This window comes from Podarcis vaucheri, assembly GCF_965113315.1.
Source record: "Podarcis vaucheri genome assembly, chromosome: 3".
NCBI lineage: Eukaryota > Metazoa > Chordata > Lepidosauria > Squamata > Lacertidae > Podarcis > Podarcis vaucheri.
The window spans coordinates 92471681-92498042 of record NC_138761.1 but is presented as its reverse complement, the minus strand read 5'-3'; the positions used below and the strand labels follow the sequence as shown (position 1 = coordinate 92498042).

At 40.9% G+C, this 26362-nt stretch overlaps 1 protein-coding gene across 2 annotated transcripts in view; it reads right to left on the bottom strand.

Moving 5' to 3' along the window:
* The window catches only part of BMP5 (bone morphogenetic protein 5), a 55099-nt gene extending 29679 nt beyond the window's left edge, over positions 1 to 25420 (bottom strand). Inside the window, exons 1-2 of one of the 2 annotated variants that reach the window (XM_082218344.1) lie at positions 24775 to 25420; positions 24147 to 24514 (exon numbers count right to left, since the gene is read on the bottom strand). In XM_082218344.1, coding sequence (XP_082074470.1) covers positions 24147 to 24514; positions 24775 to 24785 — 379 coding nt within the window. In that variant the 5' untranslated portion in view covers positions 24786 to 25420. Of the gene's footprint in view, positions 1 to 24146 lie in introns of both variants that reach the window. The other variant, XM_082218343.1, reaches the window with a different exon arrangement.
* Positions 25421 to 26362: the final 942 nt, after the last annotated feature.

Below are 26362 nucleotides of genomic sequence, written 5' to 3'. Positions count from 1 at the left end.
GGAAAGCCAAAGTTCTGCCTATTCCAAACTTGCTCACCCTGGTGGATCTTGGATTTGGGCTGGGCTGTTAAGTTTCATTAAAGATACACTTGGAAGTCAAAAGAAACTAATGCACACAACACTATGTTTAGCAGTAAAATCACATATACACACACACCCCATTAAGCATAAACACCTCCAAATATCTTCCTAATACTCTTTAATAATAATTTTAAAAACCATTCCTTGATGTTTTAGTTTATTTTGCTATTACTATGCAAGTCAGGCAATAATTTTGGCTTTATGCTGTTCAGAATAGCTAAGCCATAAATAAATTAGGCCATCCATTAAGGACGTTAACTTTCTTTCAACATGACGAGGAATCCTAAGCTTCTGGACTAAACAACCTATACTAGGACCCGTAATAGGGCACTTGGGTTGAAATATTTTTTAAAGGGTTTGGTTTTACTGCTAACAAGAAACTTGAACAGACACGTATAAAGAGGTCATCCTGCTGTCATAAGATAGAGAATGTGAGAGAAAAGAAGCAGGAAACACCTGATTTGAGAACTCTATTTCAGGCTGTGAAACTGAGGGGGGGGGGATGTACCGAGATAAACTTGTCCTCTTTACAAAGACGCAACCACACTTAAATGCCTCTTAAGAAGCTGCAGAACTGTCTTAGTGAAATTAAAACGTTGTTACATTAGCACTGAAATGCTTTTTGATGTGTTCAAGGAAACAGAGCACATCATGTTTTATGAGTAAAACTGGTGCCAAGTCCTTTTGTTGGTCTTTCGGTATGGCATATATCTATTGGTTCCCACAACAAATACAGCAGAATTCTCAATATTTTGGAGGGTATGTGCTGTTCAAAGGGAAGCCTCCTGGTGTGGCAATCAATCCTTGATTCTTTTCAAGTTTTCAGGGGACGTCTGGGAGAAATAGCCATGTTCAGACAACTGCAGCGGAGCCTGAGTCAGATGCTCCCTTCTCCTTCACCCTGTTCAGGTATTAGAGCTGAACAGGAACTATTAACATGAGTAGGAGGCACAGAGCTTTGTGTACCAGCCTCACCTGCAAAGTTTTTGTGTGAGAGTCCTGCCCTATGTTTCCAACCTTCCTATATGGGCTGAAGAGGACTCCTTGCATGCATTTGCTTGAACACAAGCATGCATAATGAGGAAACCTGAGAAAGCCCGTTTCCCAATCACACAGATTTTCTACTTGCATTCAACTGAAAGTTGGTAGAAGCCGCCTTCAGATCTTCCCTGTTTAACACAGGAATGTGTGGGACTGGCCAGGCAGGGGATGTGGGTGCTGGGAGCAGCGTGCAGAGCTACCTGCCTCCCACTCATGTCAATATTTCCTGTTCAAATGATGCCTTGTGATGACAGAGTGGGGAAGGAGGCAGATGGGAACAAGAGGCTGCTGCCTATTTATTTTATTTCACTCAACAAAATTCAAATGCCACTTACTAGAACAAAAGGCCTCTAAGCAGGTTTACCAGACTCTCAAATATTCATTTAAAATGCCAATAAAACAAACAAACATGAAAAAAACAAGTTACTGGGGAAAATTAAAGTAGGACATAAAACCAGGAATTTTAAAACCCTTACAGTATAAGCTTTAGAAGACACCTGAAGGCAGCTCTGTATAGGGAAGCTTTTAATGTGTCATGTATTATTATGTTGTTATATATGTTTTTTAAAAAAATCTGAAAATGCAATCGTGAGCAAGACCTGAAATTAATTCACATGCATAATAGCTCCAACACTTTACAAATGTCTCCTGCTTTCTGTTAGGACAGCTTTATATGACTCTTAAATCTATTAAATATTATGTGATAGGGGATGGCTGAACCTGACTCACTATATTCTCTGCAGAAGCAGAAAAGTAAACCAGTCTGTACCAACCACCTCTGGGTGACGGAGGTTACTGTAAGCTGACACAGAACAAAGTGCACATGTTTACATCTTGAACCCAATGAAATGATAGTTTATCTTCAGTGAATACTTTTGGTTATCTGACAAGCTCAGGTCAAAGGTCTCAAGAGTTTCCTCTTGAAATTACTGAGTGCTCTTTCTGATGAATGATAATTAAAAGCAGAGGCTGGAGATATCAAATGTGGTAGGTGACAGATAAGTCTCAGATAAATGAAGGACTCTGGTTCCTACACACTCAAAGGGCAGAGGCCCCAGGAATTAGTTATTGTGTTACTGGGAACAGACAGAAACATCAAACAGCTCTCTGTCCCTTTCTCTATCTCCCACCTTCAACCTGCTCTCACCCACACGTCTTTGATTCTTCTTCAGGAATCCTAAGTGACGCATGAGAAAGAAAGAACTTCCACAAAGTAGAAAAGGGAATTAGATCAGAATGAAGGACTACATGTATTATTTTTTTCTTCAGGCACTTTAAATCAAAAATATATGAGCTGTGATTGCTTGAATATATTATGCACCATGCTGCCAATATTTGAACTCATTGAATTACAAAGCTATGAAAGGAGCAAGAGGCCACCAAATCTAATCCCTTGTCCAAGGTGGAAGTATTCACATATTAGCCCCCTAGGAATAACCCACATAATCCAAGCCATAAACTTGGGGCTGTGTGTGTGCCACAATCCCATAACAGTGTTGCCTCCAGCTGCAGGTGGTTCTAGTGTGGGTCAGCCAGAGTCCATAGGGGTCAGTTTCCTGATCTGCCACAAGAGAGGTTCTGTTTACATGCCCCTCCGCCTGCCAGCAAGACAATTTGGCTGCAACCTGGATCAGTTGAACGTGGATTACTCTGAAAGCAAAGTCACACTAGTTCCAGAGATGCAGCGCCAAGAGCTAGGTCAATGCTGAACGAATCATACCAAATTGTCAGAGCTAGGACAAATGGTAAAAACACGATCTCCATCTCGTTCTGGTCAGACCACAACTTCTAAAATGCACATATGTAGGAATCAGTGTCTGTTTTTGTTCGCATCCCTTTGCTCTGAATAGAAATTACCGTAGAAACAAACATCACAGTTAATAACTGGCTCAAAAAGACTTTACATGCTGCACAACTTATCATGTGTGTGTGTGTGCTATGGGGAACTGCAGATCCTGAGGACTATGTGGGTATTTGATGGACCTTCATAACGTATCTTCATAATCACCCTCTCTCAATATACTGCCCACAAAGTATGGATTCATCTGGAAGTAGCTTTAAGTAGTATTTCCCCCTAGTTTTGCACACCTATTACTTTCCTAGTTTGCCTATTTTCCCCCTTACTCTTTTCCTTAAAATTAGATGTTAATCTTTCATTGGGCTTTTTAAAATATAAATGTGTAATATATATATTCAGTATTGCAAGAGCTAATCTTACCTAATCTTTTGAAAGGGGTATCAAAAGCTTTAGCTGCTCAGTTTCCAAAATTACCAGAGCTAGGAAGAAATGAATTTTCTTGCTAGGAAGAGATGAATTCTCATCTATCTGGAAAAGTGTATTTTATTATCTTTTTTAAGATTACGTTATATTTTCGATTTCTTTTAGAGCCCAAGGCTAAATTGGTTCATAGAATTTTAAAATATTCAGACATGTTATAGATAAGGTGCAACTAAACAAAATGACCCCTAGAACTCTCACTCTCTGCTACTTCCATGCAGGTTTCCTTAGCTACTAAAAACAAGGTCAAAGCACTAGGTGCTTCTATTGCAAGCACTCTGAACTCCACACTCTGCCCTGCCTTTAAAAGAAAAAGACCTAACAATTTGGTCCTTGGCAGAGACTCATCTGCAGAGTATTTATGGTGATGTATTTATGGTCTATGGGCCTCGTGTGCAACCTTTTTGAGGGGTCCTATTCATTGACCAAAATCAGTGTTTCCAAAACTCGAGTCTCTGGCTGTTTTTGGACTACAACTCCCATCATCCCTAGCTAGCAGGACCAGTGGCCAAAGATGATGGGAATTGTAGTCCAAAAACAATGGGAGACCCCAGTTTGGGAAACACTGACCCAAATAAATGTGGCTATATCAAAATTAGGTGCATATGAGGAAATGATAATGTTTCTGCCTTTGCACTGTGCTCCTCATTCTTCAAACAACCTGGGAATAATTTGGGGAAAGGTGATAATGATGATGGTGCCTCTGCGCGGGGCTTGCTCCCTACACCCCACAAAACAACAACAACAACAAAGAAAAAGGAGGTGTGGTGCCTCAGCACTGGGCTCCCCCCACAAAACAAAACTGGGAACAGTCAGGGGAAATGTGATGGTGATTATGATGCCTTTGCATTGTGTTCCCTGCCACTGCACTGAACAGTTCTGGAATCATCCCAGCTGTACAGCATGCAACAGGAACAGGAAAGTTACCATATTTTCCACTCACCCTCATAGTCAACTGATGGCCCATTTGTCCTGTGACTTCTAGCCAGGGGTACAAGATTGGGGTGGGGGTGGGTTGTCTGGTAAAACCTGTGGTTCACCGCTGAACTGGAGCAAGCATCATTTGGGTTGTCTGTGGATTGACATTTGTTCCGCTTCAGCAATAAACTGTGGGTCTTCTTGTGAAAAGCAGCAAAACAAAACAAAACAAAAACCCTATTGGATCCCTAACTAGAAACCATAATTGTCTGCTCCATAACAGCAAACAAGCACTACAACATTTGTTCCTACACACACACTTTCAAGCAGCTGCATGTCACATGGCTGGCAGGCAGCAAAATGAGCAGCAGATGATTATCACAATTTCAGTTCCCACCCTAACATACATACACTTCTTTAAAAGAGTAGCTGCCTACCCACTGTTCCATGTGGCTGACAGGCAGCAAAACAAATAGAGCAGGAAATGGGTGGATTCTGCACTTCTTCCTCCACTGTTACACAAACGCACACACTTCCCCCTGAAACTCCCCCATGCCGAGAGCCGCTACCTGCTTCTTCCATGAGGCCGTGGGCAGCAAAGCAAAGAGAAGGCAAACATTCACAGGACATCTTTAGCTACCCGCTTTTCAGAAAGCCCTGCCATGGGCAGCCAAAGGAGGGGAGGTGGAATGGCCTTGACACTTCCCACACCATGACATCCTGCCTAAACCCAAAGAGGTGGCACCCCATCCATCATCTCCTCTCCATCTTTGTCCCGTGACAACTGCTCAGACAAATCCTTCCCTCCAAAAATGAGTGGAGGAATCAGCATCATAGCCAACTGGAGTTGTAAGTGGGTGAATCCAGAAGAGGGTGGATCTTCTTTCCATCTCTATCAAGGGTTCTGTGCTGCAGAGCCAGAAAAAACATTATACTCATCCCTTTGCTTGTGTTGGGTTCATTGCCCCAAGCTTAGAAGGTTGCCTGAACATTATGTTTCCTAACTTTCTTTCTAGAAGAACTAGGGACTTTTTTTTCTCTTTAAATGAAAGCTTGAAGTCTGGGGTCCCTGATGCCACAGGCTCCAGTGAAATTACTCCACTTATACAGTTATAAATCCAAGGGATTCCTATTGCCCGGTGTCCAAACAACACACTTATCAATCACAGCTCTGATTTCACTCATTGGCTAAAAACACTGAAAGGCAGGAGCAGCCAGGCTGGCTCATTTAACAGAAATTGTTTAGAAGGGTACCTGTGCATTATGCTTCATAATTTTATTTCTAGAAGGGCAAGAGATGTACTTTAAAAAAGAGAAAGAAAAAGCTCAGAATCTGGCACCCCTGTCCTGGGGTTTCAATCAAGGCCTTTGCAGGCACTGCACTGGCAACCCCATCCTAATGGAGCAGCCTCCAGCGATTTTAATCAGGGAATAGGAGAAATGAAGAGTGGAAACAGTGCAACAAACTAAAATACTAGAATTCAACCATGGTAAATCATTGTAGCCAAAGGTATCCTCTCAATGAGCAATGTACAGTGGTACCTCGGGTTACAGACACTTCAGGTTAAGAACTTTGCTTCAGGATGAGAACAGAAATCACGTGACAGCAGCGGGAGGCCCCATTAGGTAAAGTGGTACCTCAGGTTAAGAACAGTTTCAGGTTAAGAACAGACCTCCAGAACGAATTAAGTTCTTAACCTGAGGTACCACTCTATACTAATAACTTGGGGGGCTGTCAGATGTAGAGAGCCCTAATTTTGCACATAATGTGCATATCTATAAATCCACCAGTACAGACTCCAACAAGCATATGATTTAGGCCTGTACTTCAGTAAACCCTTTAACCCTAAACCTGCCTTTATTAAAGAGTGTTCTCGGTGTCTTTCCTTTACTTTTCGCAATTTTTAAAGCCCCCATTTAAAATCACCCATGTGAAAACAACAACGTATTTCAATTAAGGAAACGATATCACCCCATAAAGCAATGTTTCGATGAAAAGTTAATTTGTAAACATGTGTTATTCATTCCATTTATAATTTCCTTTTACTTTCCAAGTCATATGTAGCTGTTTTGCAAGTCAAAACAAGCGCGACGATGCAGCTGCCTCCCTAATTATTAAATTCTGGAAGGCATTACAGTTGTTGATTTTAAGTGGGGGAAATGACACCTTGTCTTTCCTTACGCTAGTCTGATCCTTACCAGCATCAGAACGTTTAAAATGAATGAATGAATTGGCTTGATAAGATGTCTGGAAACCAGAAATCAAGGGAAATATTAGTACTGTAACACAGAGACTACAAAGCTAGATATTTATAGATATTTCTTAGAGCCTGCTGAACTCTGTCCATTCCTTTGTAGACTAATTAATATATTTAGCTGCTATATTATGACGTTGTGTGTCTCAAGATCAAAAAACGTCCATATTGCAGAATTTTACAGCATTAGCTAGTGGTTCCTAAACGTTTCTTCCCATGGACCACTTAAATGCCGTTATCATTTTTACAGACATGCCACAGACTCTTGCAAACCACTTGGTGGTCCATGGACCGCAGTTTGGGGATCTTTGTCCTAGAGTATTAATCTACAAAAACTCTCAACTGATCCCAACATGGAGCCCTCCTGATGGTGTTGAACCTACAACTTCTATCAGCTCCAGCCACTATGGCCAGAGATAAGCAACAGCAGGAGTTGCAGTCCCGGAATCCACTGGGTCCATCTGTTCTAGAATGTAGCTGATCCATAGCAATACAGCAGTGTGCTTTATTTCAGAATATTTCACATTCATAAAATTTTACAGAGCAGACCCCATCACTTCCGTGGCTGGCTTTGGTTTCATTTTCATTTTTCATGTCTACTTTGCTCTGTATGATACAGGCACAAAGATTTTTTTGACCTCCTAAATGAATAATCATGGACTACCCTAACACCTGCCCACTCTGCATATGTTCCTGTGTACAGGGGTACCTTGGGTTACATACGCTTCAGGTTACGGACTCCGCTAACTGAGAAATATTACCTCGGGTTAAGAACTTTGCTTCAGGATGAGAACAGAAATCGTACTCCAGCGGCTCGGCAGCAGCAGGAGGCCCCATTAGCTAAAGTGGTCTTCAGGTTAAGAATAGTTTCAGGTTAAGTACGGACCTCCAGAACGAATTAAGTACTTAACCTGAGGTACCACTGTATGGTGATCTGCAAAAAAAGGAGGTGTCTTAGTAACCTCCCTGCCCCCTCACCATCCTCCAAGACCCTCTAAGTGTCCCTATTTTCCAGGGACAGTCCTGGATTTACAGAAGCCATCCCAGTTTCTGATTTGATCCCTGAACGTCCCGCTTTTCCTTAGGACGTCCCTATTTTCATCAGAGAAATGTTGGAGGGTATGCATCCTCTAGACCAGGAAGTAAAAATGATTCACCCTGTTACATGTAACAGGATTAGCAATCACATTGAAGGTTCTTAAACTACTTAAATACCTGTTGTGGAGTGGAGTGTCCTCAGGAATGAAGCATGAGAGGGAAAAGGTTCAATCCTTCTCAGCAGGCCAGAGTGATATTTTTAAATCAATACTGCAGGACTTAAACCTTGCTTCCCTGGGTGCTGTGCTCGCAAGGACAATCGCCTTCACCTGATGCACCTCATTTCCTTCCTGATTGCTAATCACATCATTAACATCATGTGTAGTTTCTTCTTATAATTCTTTCCAGCCAGCAGAATTCAGCTTTCCTTATGTTAATCTTAAATTGGGGGTCTTTCGCAATGCATTTCTGTGCTCTGGGACGGGAATGCATTTGAGGCTGTAATTCTGGATCACACTCTGCCACAAAAACCCAGATCCGTCAAAACTTCAATTCTCAGAAGATAGCCAGTTTTCAGACTAACCCCACTTGCTCCTGTGCTGAAATCTGAGGGGTCGTGTTAGCTTTGTACTCTTCTGTTTCTCCATAATAAAATAGTAAACACCACTGGCAATTATTATAAGCATTTCAGGTGCCGATTTGCCAGATCTTAGCAACATGCTTCCAAGAGAGCTCAGCTCATTTGCCAACTTTGCAAGAACACTTACTTCACGAATTTAAATAGATCTAAAAATATTAGCTTCTAGATTGTTCAGACCTAAAGTCTTGCAGACAGATCTTGCCAGTCCTTAGACCTGAATTGCTGTGGGATCCGAGTCAATTTTACATTTGAAATAAATTAAATAAAAGCCTTTAGATCACATACTAGTTCCCTAGGTCATAAATACACAAAGTGTGGTACACCCAGGCTGTAATACCAATTTCCCTCCCTCAAAACAGAAAGCCCTCTAAAGAATGACGCTAACACTACCTTTTCAGTAAGGAAAACTTAAGAGAAATTAATATCATTCAGGTATGGATCGGAGTACACTAAAGCTCCTGTTTCAAGTTGGGAAGTCAAATTTTCCACATTTACTTCATGTCCTGTTAGGGAGCCAGCTTCTGCTATACTGTTCCTGATTAGTAAAAGGGTAAGGTGAGTCTATAATTGCCTATAAGTCAAATAAATTATTCAGCCTGCTAAGGTTGAAAAATAAGAGGAAAATCAAGTTCACGTTATGTTGCTTTGGTTACAGTCTACTGTTTTCTACTTGTCTTTACTTTTGTTCAGTAGCAAAAAAGAAAGACCCATTAATAGCAGAGTTTTCAAAAACCTACAAGTGAGCATGTCAGTTCAAATCAGCCTGGAGATTAGTGAAATACATAAAAAAAATAAAAATCTGTTTGACACCCCCCACCCAGATACAATGAAGGCTCAGAAATCTTCACTGTTATTGAATGTGTCAGGTTCTTTGCAAAGCACTGATTCCAATAATACTCATAACTCATTTTCCTTGAATTTTTTCATAGCCAGGGTCTGCTCTTACTTAGGCACTACCTCACCAGAGCATTTGACTTCCATTCAGCTAGAAAAAACAGTCATACAATTTCTGAATCAGGTATGTGTCAATTTGAAAATTTGCGTGGACCATTTGTGAAAAGACTATAGCTCAGTGGCTGAGCATCTGGTGCAAGGTCCCAGGGAGTTCTGCACAAGGCTGGAAGAGAAATTTTGAAACTCTGGTCACCACCAAAATTTTCCACTGCCAGATCATAGCTGTCAACTTTTCCCTTTTCTTGCGAGGAATCCTATTCGGAATAAGGGAATTTCCCTTTAAAAAAGGGAAACGTTGGCAGCTATGTGCCAGATTTACCATGTGCCATTTGGTGCAGCTGAACAAAAATAAATATTTATGCAAATATACAAAAATAAACATTATTTTCTATCTTGCTGTAGATTTTGTTTCATTTTGAAAAACAAAATTTTGTTTTACGGCTTTTTAATTTGTGTGTGTGTGTGTGTGTGTGTCCCAAAATATTTTAAGTGCTTAGTATAGATGCCAACTCCTAGGAACTGGGGCAGTTTTGCCCCCCCTCCCAATGTATTTTTAAGAGGGGTGGGTCCTCTCAATTTTCAGAAGGTGTTCAGCTCCACCCCCTGGCTCCTCACAATGTCCTGTCAGGCCCCCTCAATCCTCTGCAGACGCTGATGCCTGGAGTGCTTAGGGTGTCTAAAGGTGTCCGGCCCAGACAACTCCCATTATCCCTAACCATATGCTATGTCAGCTGGTGCTGCTGGGAATTGGATTTCCAGCCTCAGGTGCCTCATCCCTGACAATAAAGTATCAAAAAAGTAGGTACCCCTTTCTGTACAATACTTTGGTTCTAAGGGAAGTCCCATCATATTTTAAGAATGGCAGCAGTCGTTTGATCATCCCACCATTGTTACAAAACAATAAACAATCTAGAAAATAGTACCTTGATCATCAGAATTAGGGGAAACCCCCCCCACACACACACACATTCTTGCAATCTACAGCTAATTAATGCATACATTTGAATTAGTAAACACCAATCCTCAGATGACTATAGTTGTGTGATGTTGCTTAGGAGTCTTGCCTGTATCTAAAACAGCTTTTTAAAAGTGAAGAATGTGCACACATTTTGAATGAAAATGTGTCACCCTTTCATATCACTCTTAAGAGTTCCCCCTCACCCCATACCAAGTACAAAGTAACATACATACTAATCCCTTTTTAAAAAATGCTTTGGATGCTTTGGTTTTACATAAGGACATGGAGATCTTTAGGACTGATCTTGAGCTTCCTTAAAACTCCTCTTTTTCCCCACACCTGAAGCCATGTGCTTGCTGCTGCTTCCATGACTACGGCTACATTGGGAAGGTTTGAAAATTTCCACCACGTGGTTTCACTTTATACTGTGTTTATATAACATGTAAGAGACACTTGCCCCCTTGAGAGAAGCATCACTCGTGTATTATGTAAACAGACTGTAAACCAAAAACACATGGGACTGACATTTTTAGATCTTCCTAGAGCAGAATGCACATTGTTTCAGGTACGTGAAATGGATATATAGAAATAATTTCAATTGAAATGAGCAGGGCTTGCTTTCAAGTAAACGTATTTACCAGCATCCAGGTCTTAGAGGTGCACAACATTACCATTTTTATTCATTTGGTCAAAGCGCAAACGACTTGAAGCCAAAGAGCTTTCAGCATTTGGAATATACACAGAGGCTGGAAAGGTCACAGAGGACTTCCTGGAGAAATATTAGATGCACACAAAGAGGCACACACATAAGTCCGTATCTTCAGTCAGACAATACATCCTGGACTTACTTAGAATCAGAGAGTTGTGCCACTGTTTTGTGGCAGAACACACATGTTGCATGTACTGGAGCCCAGGTCTGGATCCTGGCATCTCCAGCTACAGTTGTACCGCGGAAGTCAGACTGAATCAGTTCCGGAAGTCCATTCGACTTCCAAAATATTTGGAAACCAAAGCACGGCTTCTGATTGGCTGCAGGAAGCTCCTGCAGCCAATCAGAAGCTGCAGAAGCCCAGTTGGACATTTGGCTTCCCAGAACCAGAACAGTCACTTCTGGGTTTGTGGCGTTCGGGAGCCAAAACGTTCAAGAAATAAGCTGTTTGAAAATGAAGGTACGACTGTATTTTAAAATTTAAAAGGATCAAAGAGCACATAATAATAATAATAATAATAATAATAATAATAATAATAATAATAAATTTTATTTCTATCCCGCCCTCCCCAGCCGAAGCTGGGCTCAGGGCGGCTAACAACAATAAAACAGTACAAAAGTACAGCATAAACAACACTCTAAAATCATTCATTATATAATTAATTAATTCAAGCCACTGGCAACCATTGGGCCAGAGCTCCACGAAGATTGCCGAGGGAGGGAGTCAGGCTGTGCCCTGGCCAAAGGCCTGGTGGAACAGCTCTGTCTTGCAGGCCCTGCGGAAAGATGTCAAGTCCCGCAGGGCCCTGGTCTCTTGTGACAGAGTGTTCCACCAGATCGGAGCCACAGCCAAAAAAGCCCTGGCTCTAGTTGAGGCCAGCCTAACTTCTCTGTGGCCTGGGACCTTCAAGATGTTTTTATTTCAAAAACCATAAGTTTCTCTGTGGGGCATACCAGGAGAGGCAGTCCCATAGGTACGAGGGTCCTAGGCCGTATAGGGCTTTAAAGGTTAAAACCAGCACCTTAAACCTGATCCTGTACTCCACCGGGAGCCAGTGCAGGTGGTGTAGCACCGGGTGAATGTGATCTCGCAGCGAAGACCTCGTAAGGAGTCTCGCTGCAGCATTCTGCACCCACTGGAGTTTCTGGGTCAGTCTCAAGGGCAGCCCCACGTAGAGCGAGTTACAATAATCCAGTGGAGGTGACCGTCACGTGGATCACAGTGGCTAGGTCAGGGCGAGAGAGGTAAGGAACCAACTGCTTAGCTTGGCGGAGATGGAAAAATGCCGCCTTTGTTATAGCTGCAATCTGCGCCTCCATGGAAAGGGAGGTGTCGAAGATTACACCCAAACTTTTAATGGATGATGCTGGCACTAATGGCGCCCCCGCAAGAGATGGGAGTTGCCCCCCCAATCCCATATCGTCCCGTCCCAGCCACAGGACCTCTGTCTTCGAAGGATTTAGCTTCAACTGGCTCCCACGTAACCATCCAGCCACAGCTTCCAAACATCTGGTCAGTGTGTCTGGGGCCGAGTCAGGATTGCCATCCATCATACTGATGGCAACCCAGCCCAAAACTCTGAACAAGCTGGGCTGTGTAATAATAACTACAATAATAGTAATTTTATTATTTGTACCCCACCCATCTGTCATGATGTGAAAAGACCTCAGCCTGAAACCCTAAATTACCGCGGCCAGTCAGAATGGACAACACTGGACTAGGTGATCAGATAGTTTGACCCTATGTAAACAGCTTGCTATGTTCCAGATGGATGCTTCCTGTGATATCTACAAGCCTCAGATCAACCCTATCTGCACTCAAGTGCTGTTACTGATTATTCAAAGGGGCTACATCCCAAATAATGCTTTTGGAGAGCGTTCCAACTCCCAAAAACAGGAAAGCCTTTTTTGACAATAGGAAGACAATCTCCCTCTTAAAAAAGAACTTGATTCAGAGTTTCACCTTACTTTAAGATCTTGAAACTACTATGCCACCTATCAGACTAAAGAAATAACCTCATGAGACTGGGCTTTATTACAACATTCGCTATTATTAGCCTTCATATCCTCTCCATAAGGCTTTAAGAACTTTCATCCTCATTGCAAAACATTAAAACAGGATGCAATTAAGTAAAATTAACAACAGGGGTCAGATGGTCAGCAGATAAAAATTGGCCCAAGCAAGGAATCACGCAAAGGCCAGGGCTGAAATGAATCCACAGTATTGGTTTTTGCTTTTGTTTGTTTTGTTTTTTTTTTAAAAAAAAAACAAAGTAACTTTAAAATAAAAAGCAATTTCATTTTAGGCAATTCAGCTTTCATAAATTTAGTATGCTATATTTTGCCTTCCTGATTAAATACATAAAGGCTGCAATCCTAAACACATATCCTAGAGAGCAAGCCACATTTAACACAATGGTACTTCCAAGTAACCAGGCATATGATTGTACTATAAGGCTGCAAACACACCAGATCTTTAAAGCACATTAAAAGTACAAACCGTAGTTTGCTAAGGATGCTGGGAATTGTAGCTATGTGAGAGGTAAACTACAGTTCCCTTAATTCTTGGGAGGGGGCGGGAATGTACTTTAAAGGTGTAGTGTGTAACAGATAGCTATACAGTGGTACCTTGGGTTACATACACTTCAGGTTACATACGCTTCAGGTTACAGACTCTGCTAACCCAGAAATAGTGCCTTGGGTTAAGAACTTTGCTTCAGGATGAGAACAGAAATAGTGCTCCAGCGGTGCGGCAGCTGCAGGAGGCCCCATTTGCTAAAGTGGTGCTTCAGGTTAAGAACAGTATCAGGTTAAGAACGGACCTCCAGAACGAATTAAGTACTTAACCAGAGGTACCACTGTACTGCATTATACCTTTTGCATACTCTGTATTCACTTGTAGTAGCACTAACTTTGTCCACCACAAACATGACACTTGCGCAATACTTAGAAACCCCGGGATCAAAATTTCGTAGCGCTGTTGAGCAGAATCTTATATTACTTTAAGTAATTAAAACACATATATAGGCTGAAGTCAGTAGATTCCCCCAGACAATGGACTGACGTGTTCCCATTTCCAATTTAGCACTAACCATGGTTTGCCACGACATCCAACTTGGCAAATTCTGCTAAGCGATTCCCTCCAAACCACAGGCAGAATCCATGGTTGGAATTGGGGAGTGCAATCTTTGATTTGGATTGAATTGTAAGTGTCGACTGCAGAGTCAGGTGTCATGAGAAACTAGTGTTAGTGCTGAAAAGGCAAGAGTTCAAACCTATTCAGGAAGGAGGGGAGGAGGACGTACAACAGCCCATGGCTCAAACCTGATTCTCATAACCAGGAACAGGGAACCTGAAGCCGTCCATATGTAGTTGGACTACAACAACTTGCATCATTCTTGACCATTGGTCATGCTGGCTGGGGCTGTCAGGAGTTGAAACCCAACAACATACGGAAGGCCATAGATTCTGCCACCGTACTCTGAAATATGGCATGCAGAATTCTGTGAATCAAGACAATGAATTAAAACAATCCATTAAAATCCCCTTTTAAAGATGCTTTGGAAGAATATATAATTGAAACACAAGCAAGAAATTTTAACTATTGAAGGATACATTCCAGTTCAGTTGCTCATAAGCAGAAATAGGTTACTCTTGGGGATTTTATAGACACTGAATCTAGTCTTTCTGTCTGGGGAACAGGGTCTTCAAAATGTGTTGGCTCCTCCAATAAGAAGGGCACTTAACTCCTAACATTGTCCAGCTGGACAGAAGGATATATTTTGTTTATAAATAAGAAGTCGGGTTTGGGCAGAAACGGAGCGTTGTACAAATTATTTGGGTGGAATTTCTTGGCAAGGCCGAGACTAAACTTACATGTTTTGTCTTATTATGTTGAAAGGCAGCTCCCAGTTTCCCATATTGTTTCACTGCAACTCTTCTCATTGCCCTTTTTCCCTTTGCCATCACAGTACAGTTCCTTGGCCACTTTTGTCCCGTCTACTGTTTTAATTCTATTGGCCAGGATGACCTACCGGTATGTAAATATTTGGTATGTCCAATGTGAGGACTGCACAGATGCATGGAAACAGAACAACTGTGTGTTGTGAGTGACAGTGAGCAAACAGGACTGGGAACAAAGAAGGAAGTGGGAAAAAGAAACAGCATAATATAGGAAAATAGGGAGCTGCTGTATCCTTTGTTGCATCTAGCTCAGTATTGTCTACACCACTGCTATTTTTCTTGGGGGGGAAAGGTGCTGGAGTTCACCTCTTTGTCTTAGAATCACAATGGCATCCACCTGAGAGGTGCTGGAACTGAGTTCCAGTGAGTTCCGCCTGGAAAAAAAGCCGTGGCCTACACTAACTGGCAGTGCTACCTGGAGATGTTGGCAACTGAATCAGGGACCTTCTGCAGAAAAAGAAGATTCTCCACCACTGAGCTATGACCTACCTTTAGCCTCAGCCAAGAGAACAGAAGCATTCTAAACACCATAGAACCAGCATGAATATTTGCCAGGGGTTTTTTGGTAGCATCTTTTTCATGATGGAAGCATAGTTTTTGTTTTTTGTTTTCCCATGGGTTGTTTATTACATACCACACTTTCTTCAAACTACAAGGTGGGTTACCAAACAGAGAGATTAAACGTAGACTAATAGCCTGCAAACAAACAATAATGTTTAAGAAATGTGTGTCTCAAAACAAGGACTGAACGTGAAACGCCCTACGGTCAACTTTGCACAGAAAACATCTCAATCTTCAGGGTAAAAATTGAAAGTCCCTCCAACACCACTCCACCAAAACAAACTAACCGGTTGTCAGGACTGACAGGTTTTGCCTGCTATAGCACTCATGTGTTTTATAGGAATCTTTAGCCAGGGGTGTTATTTTAAGAGATGAGCAAATGGGGAAACCCCATGGCCTAGCCAATAAAATATGAACTTTAGGTGCAATGAAGCTCTCATAAATATGACTCTGAACAAGGGGATTCATTGTTTTGACTGACCTCCTTTTTTGCTTCTCTTCTGATCTCAGCCTCTCTGTGTGCGTCATGGCAGCCCTCATCCTTTAACCTGTGGTTTTTAGAAAGCTAGCTACTATGTTATTTATGGCCAGAAGCATTAGTAGCTGCTCTGTGTACTCCCTGCATGCACACATACTGAGGTGGGATGGGGTCTTTTGGTGCATGTGTTTTACTTTGCTGGGATGAAAGGATTTGCTTCTGGAACTGAGGTGGTTGCTGTACTTTAATGAGGCCTCAGCAGTTCGGATCCCTCCCTCCGGTACTAAAGCTGTGATATCTTCCCCCCCCCCCCCGCCCCGGCTGCTCTCTTTTTAACATACTGTCATATTTTATTGTTTATTTCACTTTTCATTTTTCCTAGAATATTTTTTCCAATGTACCACCCTCATGTTATCCCACTGCCCACCAGTTTTCTGAAGGCAGCTCTGTATGGGAAGTTTTTAATGTTTTATTGTGCTTTAGTATTCTGTTGGGAGCTACCCAGAGTGGCTGAGGAAACCCAGTCAGATGGCCAGCATACAAAATTACATTATTGCTACTACTACTACTTTTAGGTAAGGAAGTCAGAGAATTCCAACAAAAATGGGAAATGAAGTGCAGTAGAAATTGCTGTAGTTCATGTGCTTCTCTGCGGGCAGGAAAGGAAATCACTTAAGTGAATATAATTAAGTTACATTGTTTTTAAGTCTGCAAAAATCAGCTACTATGTTGTTTTTAGTCTGCAAGCAACATGTAAATAAGAACTGTTTTTTTACATTGTTCTGGCATTTCCTTTTCAGTGAAATGAATGTAAGGTGAAAGTTACATAAGTTATGTAACTTGCATTAAATGTTGGACAGAGAAAATAATATTTGGTGGTAATAAAACTGTAGCACTACAGGAAAAAGTGTTGGCCGTGATGAATACAGGTTAAAATGGATATCATTGCTTCCTTGCATGCCTGCTTTTAGGTCAAACTTTGCAAGCATTGCTGCACGCTAAAGGCAAGTTCACACGATCACTAGTTACACAGAAACATTACCACAACCTATGTTGTCTCGCCTGCTGCATAATGCAAGTAAAAAACACACACCATGAAATTCAATTACTGAAAGCTAATTTCCTGTGGTGGTATCTTGATTCTGTCACTTGGGAGCACATTTGTAAGAATGAGTAACCACAGAAGGATTACAGAAAAATAACGCAATTTCAGGGCTTATCCAAATTGTATCCCAATCAGTGTTTCCATGGTGGAAATAGAGCTACTATAGATGTGTGATTTCCATATTCATAAATCCACCCTCACGTAGTCACTCGTGAGTGTGACTCGCACACTGCACAACACACACCACAGATTTCACCTTCAAAGAATCTCACACCATCTCAACCACAATGCTTTCTGAGAAGGCTCTGAATATTTTGCATGCAACAGGATAGTTAGGGTGAAAACCAGTAGCATGTATGGACTGGTCCACAAACTGCATCCTACTTGATCTTATGTTGCAGTAGCTAGTATTTTAGATGCACCTGGAATTCAAGTTCAAATCCCACATCTACCATGGATTCTGGATGGCATTCCACGAAGAGCACCAATCAACACAGTTTTAAATCCTAGATCTTCTATAGGAAGATCTTCTATAGGGCTTTGATCTTGTTGTTAAACACTACTTCAGCTCTGTTGTGTTAATGTTTTATATTTGCAGAATCCTGGGAACTGTAGTTTGTGGTTTAACAGAGTAAATCTCTCTTCCCAAGGAACTGTAGATCTGTGACAACTCCCAGAACCCTTAACAAGCCACACTTCCCAGGGGTCTTTGGGGGAAGACATGACTGCATTAAATGTACAGTATAGTGCTAATGGAGCCATGTAGTTAAGCACAGCCTATCAACCAGCCAGCCAACCAACCAACCAACCAACCAAAGGTTTCTTTGGAAGGGTTTGCAAGAGCAGCCTGGGAAGCAGGGAAAGAATCACCACCTGACCGCTAGAGAGTCATTCTTCATGCAAGCACTTTCCTCACACGGCAAATACCTAATAGCCTGCCTTATTATTCATCATAGCCAGGGATAGCTGTCACAGAGGTCTTTGTGTAGGAACCGGCATGCTGGTTAGGAATATTACGCACCACATGGTTTTCCAGGAAACAAAAGGTTGCATCAACAACCAAGAGGTGTTATTATGGATGACTTTAATTGCTATTCACGGTTGCTATGAGGTTTTCTATGTGCATGAGTGTGTTTTTCCCTAGTAAGACATGTATTGTACCTAACCCACAGCTTCCCGCCCAAAGTCTGTGTTTAGTCTGAAAAAGCAACTGATACCGAAAAAACAAGCGGAACTGTATCAGCCTCCTTCCTAATGGCAAAACTATTAATAACAGTACATATTTTTACACATATGTATGTCCCTTCACCATACACTCCCAGCCATCTGCTACATCAGTTTCTCTTGGGTTATTGGTGATTTCTTTCATATTTTTCTGGCAAACCAAGATGCTGAGTCTCTTTCAAATCCACGAGGAAAAACAAAATAAAATATGTGTTTTCAAAACACTGCTGGATCAATTACTTCAGAACAGTTAGAGTAAATGTCCTAACTGTACACATAACTCACACACATATATATCTATTTCAGAACTCATTCATTAATGTGAATTGCCTATTTTCTGTACCCAATTTTCAAAATCATTCATGACCTTTCTGACGGACCTCTTTATGTGAATATAGTACTTAACCAGCAAATGGGAGTGAAGGGCAAAATTGGAAATGTGGGAGAGCACTGATAGGTAAGAGAAACATGCTATTTAACTTGGTTTCATTTCAAATAAAGATAATACAATTTTTACAGGTTTTCCAAGGTTACTATGACAATACTTCCCACCCTCACAACCTGAGTTGGCCAAGTTTGTGGCAAACATGTTTTTGTGAAAAACTGAGAGGCAACAGGTGTTATGCTACCATGAGCATAAATCAGAATGTTATGACTATTGGAGAAAACACCGGTTTGTTTGTTTGCTTGCTTGTGGAAATGCTTGCTTCTTGCAAAACGGAAAAAAAATCCCACACCTAGCAGTAACTGCCAATTTTACTGGCAGTTACAGTGCTATATAAAACTGGCTGTTTCCATGTATAGCCCGAAACTCTCATTTTTTCCTCATTAAGATAAGAGAGCCCTGCTAATCTGAAGTGGGGCAACTCAGCCTCAAAACCCTGTGAATTGGCCCTCAGTTTGTACAAGATGTGTAAATCCTAGCGTTTCTGCAATGCTTTTCAGGATCCTGGTCTTTCTTTAGTGATATACAGTGGTACCTCAGGTTACATACACTTCAGGTTACAGACTTTGCTAACCCAGAAAGAGTGCTTCAGGTTAAGAACTTTGCTTCAGGATGAGAACAGAAATTGTGCTCCGGCGGCACGGTGGCAGCAGGAGGCCCCATTAGCTAAAGTGATGCTTCAGGGACACGTGTACTATAAGGCATTCCCAGTTAGTACGGACCTCCAGAACGAATTAAGTACTTAACCTGAGGTACCACTGTATACATGTGTGTAAACCTTTCATAAATTTCTTTGAACTATGGAGAGGTAAATAAATAATAGTAGTTGATAAGATGAAAAAGATGAATTAAAAACTCCCATTCTTCAGCTTATTCCTGCTGCTTGTAATGGGGGGGGGGGTCATTCAAGAATTAGATACAGAAAATCTACAGTGGAATCTAACTAAGGGTGGTATTCAACAAATTTCTAATCAGAGTAGATCCATTAAAATTAATGGATATTAATTTCAGTAGGTGTGCTCTGAATAAAACTTAGTGGAATACTACCCTAATAAATTACTTCCTTGCTTTTCAATCCTCAAACCTACAGCTTGACAGTATTGGTAAATAAAAAGAAAATTGAGGATAAGTACAATCATAAAGGTAAAGGCAAAGGTACCCCTGCCCGTACAGGCCAGTCGTGTCTGACTCTAGGGTTGTGCGCCCATCTCACTTAAGAGGCCGGGGGCCAGCGCTGTCCGGAGACACTTCCGGGTCACGTGGCCAGCGTGACAAAGTTGCTCTGGTGAGCCAGCACCAGCGCAGCACACAGAAACAGTGTTTACCTTCCCGCTAGAGAGTGGTACCTATTTATCTACTTGCACTTTAGGGGTGCTTTCGAACTGTTAGGTGGGCAGGAGCTGGGACCGAAAGATGGGAGCTCACCCCACCGCGGGGATTCGAACCGCCGACCATGCGATCGGCAAGCCCTAGGCGCTGAGGTTTTACCCACAGCGCTACCTGTGTCCCTTCAAGTACAATCATAGTGTCTACTGAATTTGGAATTATCCGTGGGAACAATATGCCAAACATCAATCATCCACTGCCTGTATTTATTTCACTCTCATGGGAGTCTCATTGAAAGTAATATACGGAATGTAAAGAGCCTTCCACTATTCAACAACTCATTTGTAAAATAAAAAGGTAGCCTAGTTCCCCAACCCCAGTGATCCTTTGAGGTCTATCTGAGTAGATAGTTTTATGTCGGCAATCCACTTAGTCTTAGACAAAGCTCCAATGATCACCTGGGAGTGAGGCATTAGACAACCTTTTTATTTCACCAGTGAATCACTGAACAGAACTGTGCTTAAGTAAAATTATTATTATTATTATTATTATTATCATCATCATCAACAACAACATTTCCAACCAGGATTGAATCACACATTACTACAGATTTTGAAAACTCCTTCCAGAATGCTGTATCTCTCCTTCCTGCCTGACAGCGGGGGAGGGGGGCGTGTTATCAAAATCCCATGCCAGTTATACAGTTCAGCTTTTAAACACAACAGAAAAAGTGGTGGGGTATGAAAACAACCAGATTCCGTATCTGACATGAATTTTAATGAATAAATGTAAGCTAAAAATGGAAACAAATCTCCAAATGTTGGCAAGTTTTTATTTCAATCTATAGGAGATCCTTTTAGAGGAGAAGCTGGGCACTATGAGGTAAAACTATTGTTAGCTTTTGTCTACCATAATCAGATAACGGCAATAGTAACAAAGGCATGGATTTACCTATCTTTGTTAAGTAAGGTGTCCTGGTTGTCTCTGAGTACTAGAATACTGGTGTATCTGAAGAAGTGTGCATGCACACGAAAGCTCATACCAAGAACTAACTTAGTTGGTCTTTAAGGTGCTACTGGAAGGAATTTTTTTATTTAGAATACTGAAGTTAATTATTTCTCAATAAATTTAAAGGGTTTTTGGTGACAATTTCAGTGTTACAAACGTCAGCTGAAAGGGAAGAGCAGAATGAGAGATTACATTATTAAAAACATAAATGAGAATACTACTAGCAGAAAAGAAAACACAAATTTTTAAAAAGTATACATTTGCACTTCTTAAGAAGAAGAAATCAGGATTCAGAGATGATGAAAAGGCAGACATCATCTTAATTGCAGATTACTTCGTTTCCCCCTCTAGCTTGATTTCAAAATTAGCATTTCAATAACCCCTCAGGCACTTCTAAATTTCATTAGCAAAGCATGCAAACATTATCAAAAATTATTCTGTCAGAATAATTATTATGACCACCTTTTGTTCCTCGGGGGGGGGGGGGGCGGGAATGCCTCATAGTACACGTGTCCCTCAAGACTAATTTTATTACCTCAAGCTCACAGAAAACAGCATTTCTAAGACTTAGCACTTCACGTTTGTTATTTTTAGCATATGGGTTTTTTAACAGTTACAGTTGGCAATGCAATGATTTATGCAAATTCTTTTATCACCTCATGGGGGATTAATGTACTGTAATTTGATAATAGCCCTCCACTTAAACACGGTCAGCTCCTTCCAAAACAGAGCAATTTGATTGCAACTGACTGATAGCTCGAATCACAAAGAACTTCAGTGATACTTCCAGTCACAAAGAGCTTCAATTATTTTGTAAAACAAATCTTGCGGAGTTAAAATAAGGACTGCCCATTTGTCGCTCCCATCTTTTCCCTTTTACACCTTAACCCAGATTGCCTGATGGTTTTCGAATAAATAATAGAAGATAGTTCTACATGAAGGATTAACCCTGCAATTCTATACATGTCTTCTTAGAAGAAAAGTCCCACGGCATTTCATGCTGCTTACTCCCAGGTAGGTGGGTATAGAATTGCAGCATAATTTAATTGTATCGCAATGACAGAAGGCTATGTTTAAAATTAAAATGCTTAGTTAGCTCACGTTATGCACTGATATTTTGAAATGAATGTCGCAAAGTGGGAAATGCTTTAGAAGCTACATAACGCACAACTACAGAGGGGGGAAGAACTGTAACATACTATGGACCAGCTCATAGAAACCTAATAAAGCTTGAAATTCAATAATGTCTGCACATAGTAACCACAAGAAAAAAAATCCTTCCATTCCAGATTCCATAAAAAGACTCTGATATGCAGCTGCTTCTTAAAGTGCTTCCAAAGTAGTAGGATATAAGCAATAACGATCTAGGGAGGGGGTCGGTGGGAATCTAACTCATAAGAAAAACAATAGTCCGTAAAGCAAATCTTGTAACAGTTTTGTCTGTGTTCTGCATAATCTCTAACCCCTGAAGATCTATGAAGGATTCGGGCATAGGGGATGTAGGTACTGTATTTCCTTAATAGCACATTCATTTACTGAATGGTCCTGTTTGAACCAGTGGAGCTCAGTCCTGACACAAGTCAGAGCAAACGGAAACGAAGTGATACGTCAATCTGCCTCCATCAAGGATCTCTGTTAAAATGCATAAATTTAAACACTTGCTTGGTACTTTTTGGAATCCTTGGCTTCCCTTAGCAAATATGTGTGAGTCTATATAGCCATTTCAACTTTACTTTGGGCACAGGAGTTAAATCAAGCTACAGATAAGGGCAAAGCAAAGGTAACAGTAGGACAACATTTGAAAGGAATGCGAGAAATGAAACTCCTGAGGAATAGTTATACTTACAAAAACAAACAAAAATGCGGACTGCAATTGCCTTAAAAAGCACACAATAGTACATTTTTTCAAAGAGATTTGAAATCAGCTTTCTGCTAGCAAAGAACTGGCAAAATATTGTTATTCTTATAGCAGCTGAACTTTGTCATTTGGTGCTTTCTAGGACATAAGGTATTAGCAGCTGAGGACTGGAGTAACTTCACTATAGCGAATAAAAATTCAGAAGGTGCTATTTACAAGACACAGCCATTGCAAGATATTTCAGGTCGTATGCTGGAAAGAATAGCTGTATACTAGGGGAAATAATGTTGTTGTTATTTTGAAGAGCTGAACACACACTCCTTACCAGAGAACAACATATGCAAGATATTTCCCCCTTTGAACTGAAAACTGGCAAACTGGTAAACAATTGCTTAGTAACAACATTCTTGAACTGACCTTTTCTATTACAAGGTGGGCATGTGGATCATTATTTCATTATGCAGTTTATTGTAATTATATTCTTCCCTGAATCGTACGCTCAAAAACTGAACACTCTAAAACATGCTCCATTCGTTATGTTTCTAATTCTAAATATTATAGAATTAATATTTTTCAAATATGCATGGGGGGGCTCCCAGACTTAGACAAATATGAGAACTGTGGCTATAAAATAACAACAAAGGAAAGGCAGTGCATCTCACAATACAATATTCACCTCAGATCTTCCTCTTAGATAGGAAAAGCAACAAAAATCTCAAGAGATGTGAAATCTTTTTAAGGCTGCAATCTTATGCACAATTACTAGAGAATAATAATAACCACAGTAGTTATGTCCAAGAAACGTTGCACAAGGTAAGGCTGAATCACTATCTATAATCTCTGAAACAACTAAAACTTATCTTCCAAACTGTCCTTTTGCTTCTTCTCCCACACAATTCTGTAACTTTCAAATAACACGCTTCAACTTCCTATTCCTTTAAGTTTTGTTTTGTAGTGCATAATCCACCAACTCACGTGCTTATTTTTAAAAAGATTTTACCAAAAAAACACCAAATAAAAACCCTTGCTACTAGCCTAAGGCTACACAACTTCATTACATCAAGGAAAGAAGTCGAGAGAGGAGAATTATAAAAACTGACTTTAACATAAACAGTGAGAGAAACCTACACACCCCATGACCACCTACAATGCAGCCTGTTTTAGCATTAGCTCAACATCAGCTTGCATTATTAATACACCTTCCAGGGACCAATTTGGCTATGACAGAAGCCAGCTTCTAGGTCCTGGCTCCTAGCTTGTCAAACACAGAGGAACGTATCAGAAAGAAAGAAAGAAAGCAACATACCTAAATTGACAAAGCTCATGACCATATCTGCATCATTCAGAAAGTTGGTATCATGCAGGCTAGCCAAGGGAGGGCTCCGTGTAGTCAGCGGAGTTGTGCGAGATATGTGTATTCTCCGAGAGTATCCATTTGGAGATGCTGGGTACCCCTTCCTCAGCCCTTTGCTCTCTCCGCCAAGTGATCCCCTGAGCGAATACTCCAGTTCTTCAGTATCTTCTTCATTTGTCATGGCATTGTAGAGGTCGAGCATGAAGAGGGGTGCTGAGGAAGCTTGCTTTCCAGGTGAAAATGGCCTGGGTCTGTGAGGCAAGCCCAGGATGGAGAGAATTTCTCTCTGGATCTCTCTTCTTTCATGGTTCCGCAATCTCCTGTAAATGAAACTGGAGTGGACGTGATTGTCTCCTATGCCTGCCTTCACAGAACCCATTAGAATCCAACAATTCCAGAGTAAGCTCACCAGAGCTTTGAGCAGAGTTTGGTCCATATTTTATATATATATATCAATATGCAAAATAAATAAAAACAAAAAAGTAATCCCTTTCTTCCGCCTTCTACTTTTTCTTATGAGGTCTGCTTTCCTGGTGGCTGGGGGGTAGGGGGCAAAAAAAAGAGGTGAACTGTAAATTACCTATTCTTCATGTCAACGTTGTCATTTCTGAGCACAACATCTTGCTGGTTTTATTTCTCCGCTTATTTAAATATTACAGGATGTGTCAGGGCGCAGTTCTTTCTAAGAAAGCTGAAATTCGGACTTCCAATTTTCCACTGTTGTTACTGTTTTTTCTGCATTGATGGAGCAGAGGACCAGAACTTGGTTAGTTGATGCAGGCATTCCTGTAAAGAACCGTAAAGAACCAGTTTTGGGGGATGTGGTTCTATTAAGCGACAGACCATCTTCAGTCACACAGGCATTCTCAGAGCAGTCTTCTCCTGCAATGTTTTCAACTCAATTAACTGCTTAAGACTCTTCTCCCACCTTTCATTCTTTCCTGGTCTGAGCTGCAGCTTGGTGGTGTAACATCTAATCCCCCCCCCCTAATAATCAGCTGAGACCATTAACATCCTAAGTTCTCTCCTTAATGTCCAGCAAATCTGAAACATGTACCAAACATTTAAAAGGCCTTTCCCTGAATTCATTCAGGGAAGGGGGGAAGAGAGAGAGACCCTGCTGAAAATCCACCCAGCCCCTTTGAGTTCCTTAACTGTTATTTCCACCTCTAGCAGGCAAAAACATAGCAGCTCCCTTCAAGAGAGATCTAAAAGCTAATGTAAGCACAACCCTGCTGGGAGAGAAGAGGCTTCTCATTGTAATTTGAAACGGGCAAAGTGAGGGGGGAAATGGCTTAACCCTTCTGTTACCAGACAAAGCTATTTCCCCCCCTTCAGATTACAGTCCTGCCTCTAAGAGGGCGAGATAATGACTTCTTCAAAAGGAGTGTGGCACCAAATATCAATGAAAATAATTATGTGTGTGGCACATGTAAAATGTTTTCAAAATCCTTGGTCCACAGGATTATATTTTTTATCATATTGATTAGCATAATATATGAAAAAACTTTTTAAAAAACCCCGCAACCCACCTCTCTCCTTATAATAATTATGGCATGATGCACCAAAAGTTAAGTACTTTAAAATTCCATTGATATTGTTGGGCAAGGACTTTGAGTGCTGGATGTGGGTTTGTTAATTTGGAAGAGCACGATTCAACAAAGTCAAGCACTCTAAAAACAACCTGAGATTGTGGGGACTGAAAAACATGTTGAAGCCATACAGAAAGTAGCTGGAATTAATATGCTTAATATGCTTAAACGTGCTTAACTTTGGTCAGGTTGTACCCCTTTCAAATAAAGAAAGTTGCATTCTTTTCTACCTAGCTGAAACTCATTTTAGAATGATAAATTAGAAATTATTTACCAGGTGTTGGAAGCAATGTGTTGGACATTTAACAAATAATTAGTTTCTTTGTCATTACGTATTAATAGCATCTTGAATTTCTAAAGATTTTCCCATGGCTGGATCTTGTCAAGTCAAATAAATGCAAACGTATAAATACCTAAGTTTGCTAAATTATTTGTTTCATTTTTCTGCTTCACAAATTTCAAAAGAAAGGAAGGTATCTCATCAATACAATGAACTTCCCTCTGGAGACATATGCAGACCTCCGGGTTATACAAAATACTTCATTTGGCAGAATGGAAAGGTTTAGGGCTAAGTCA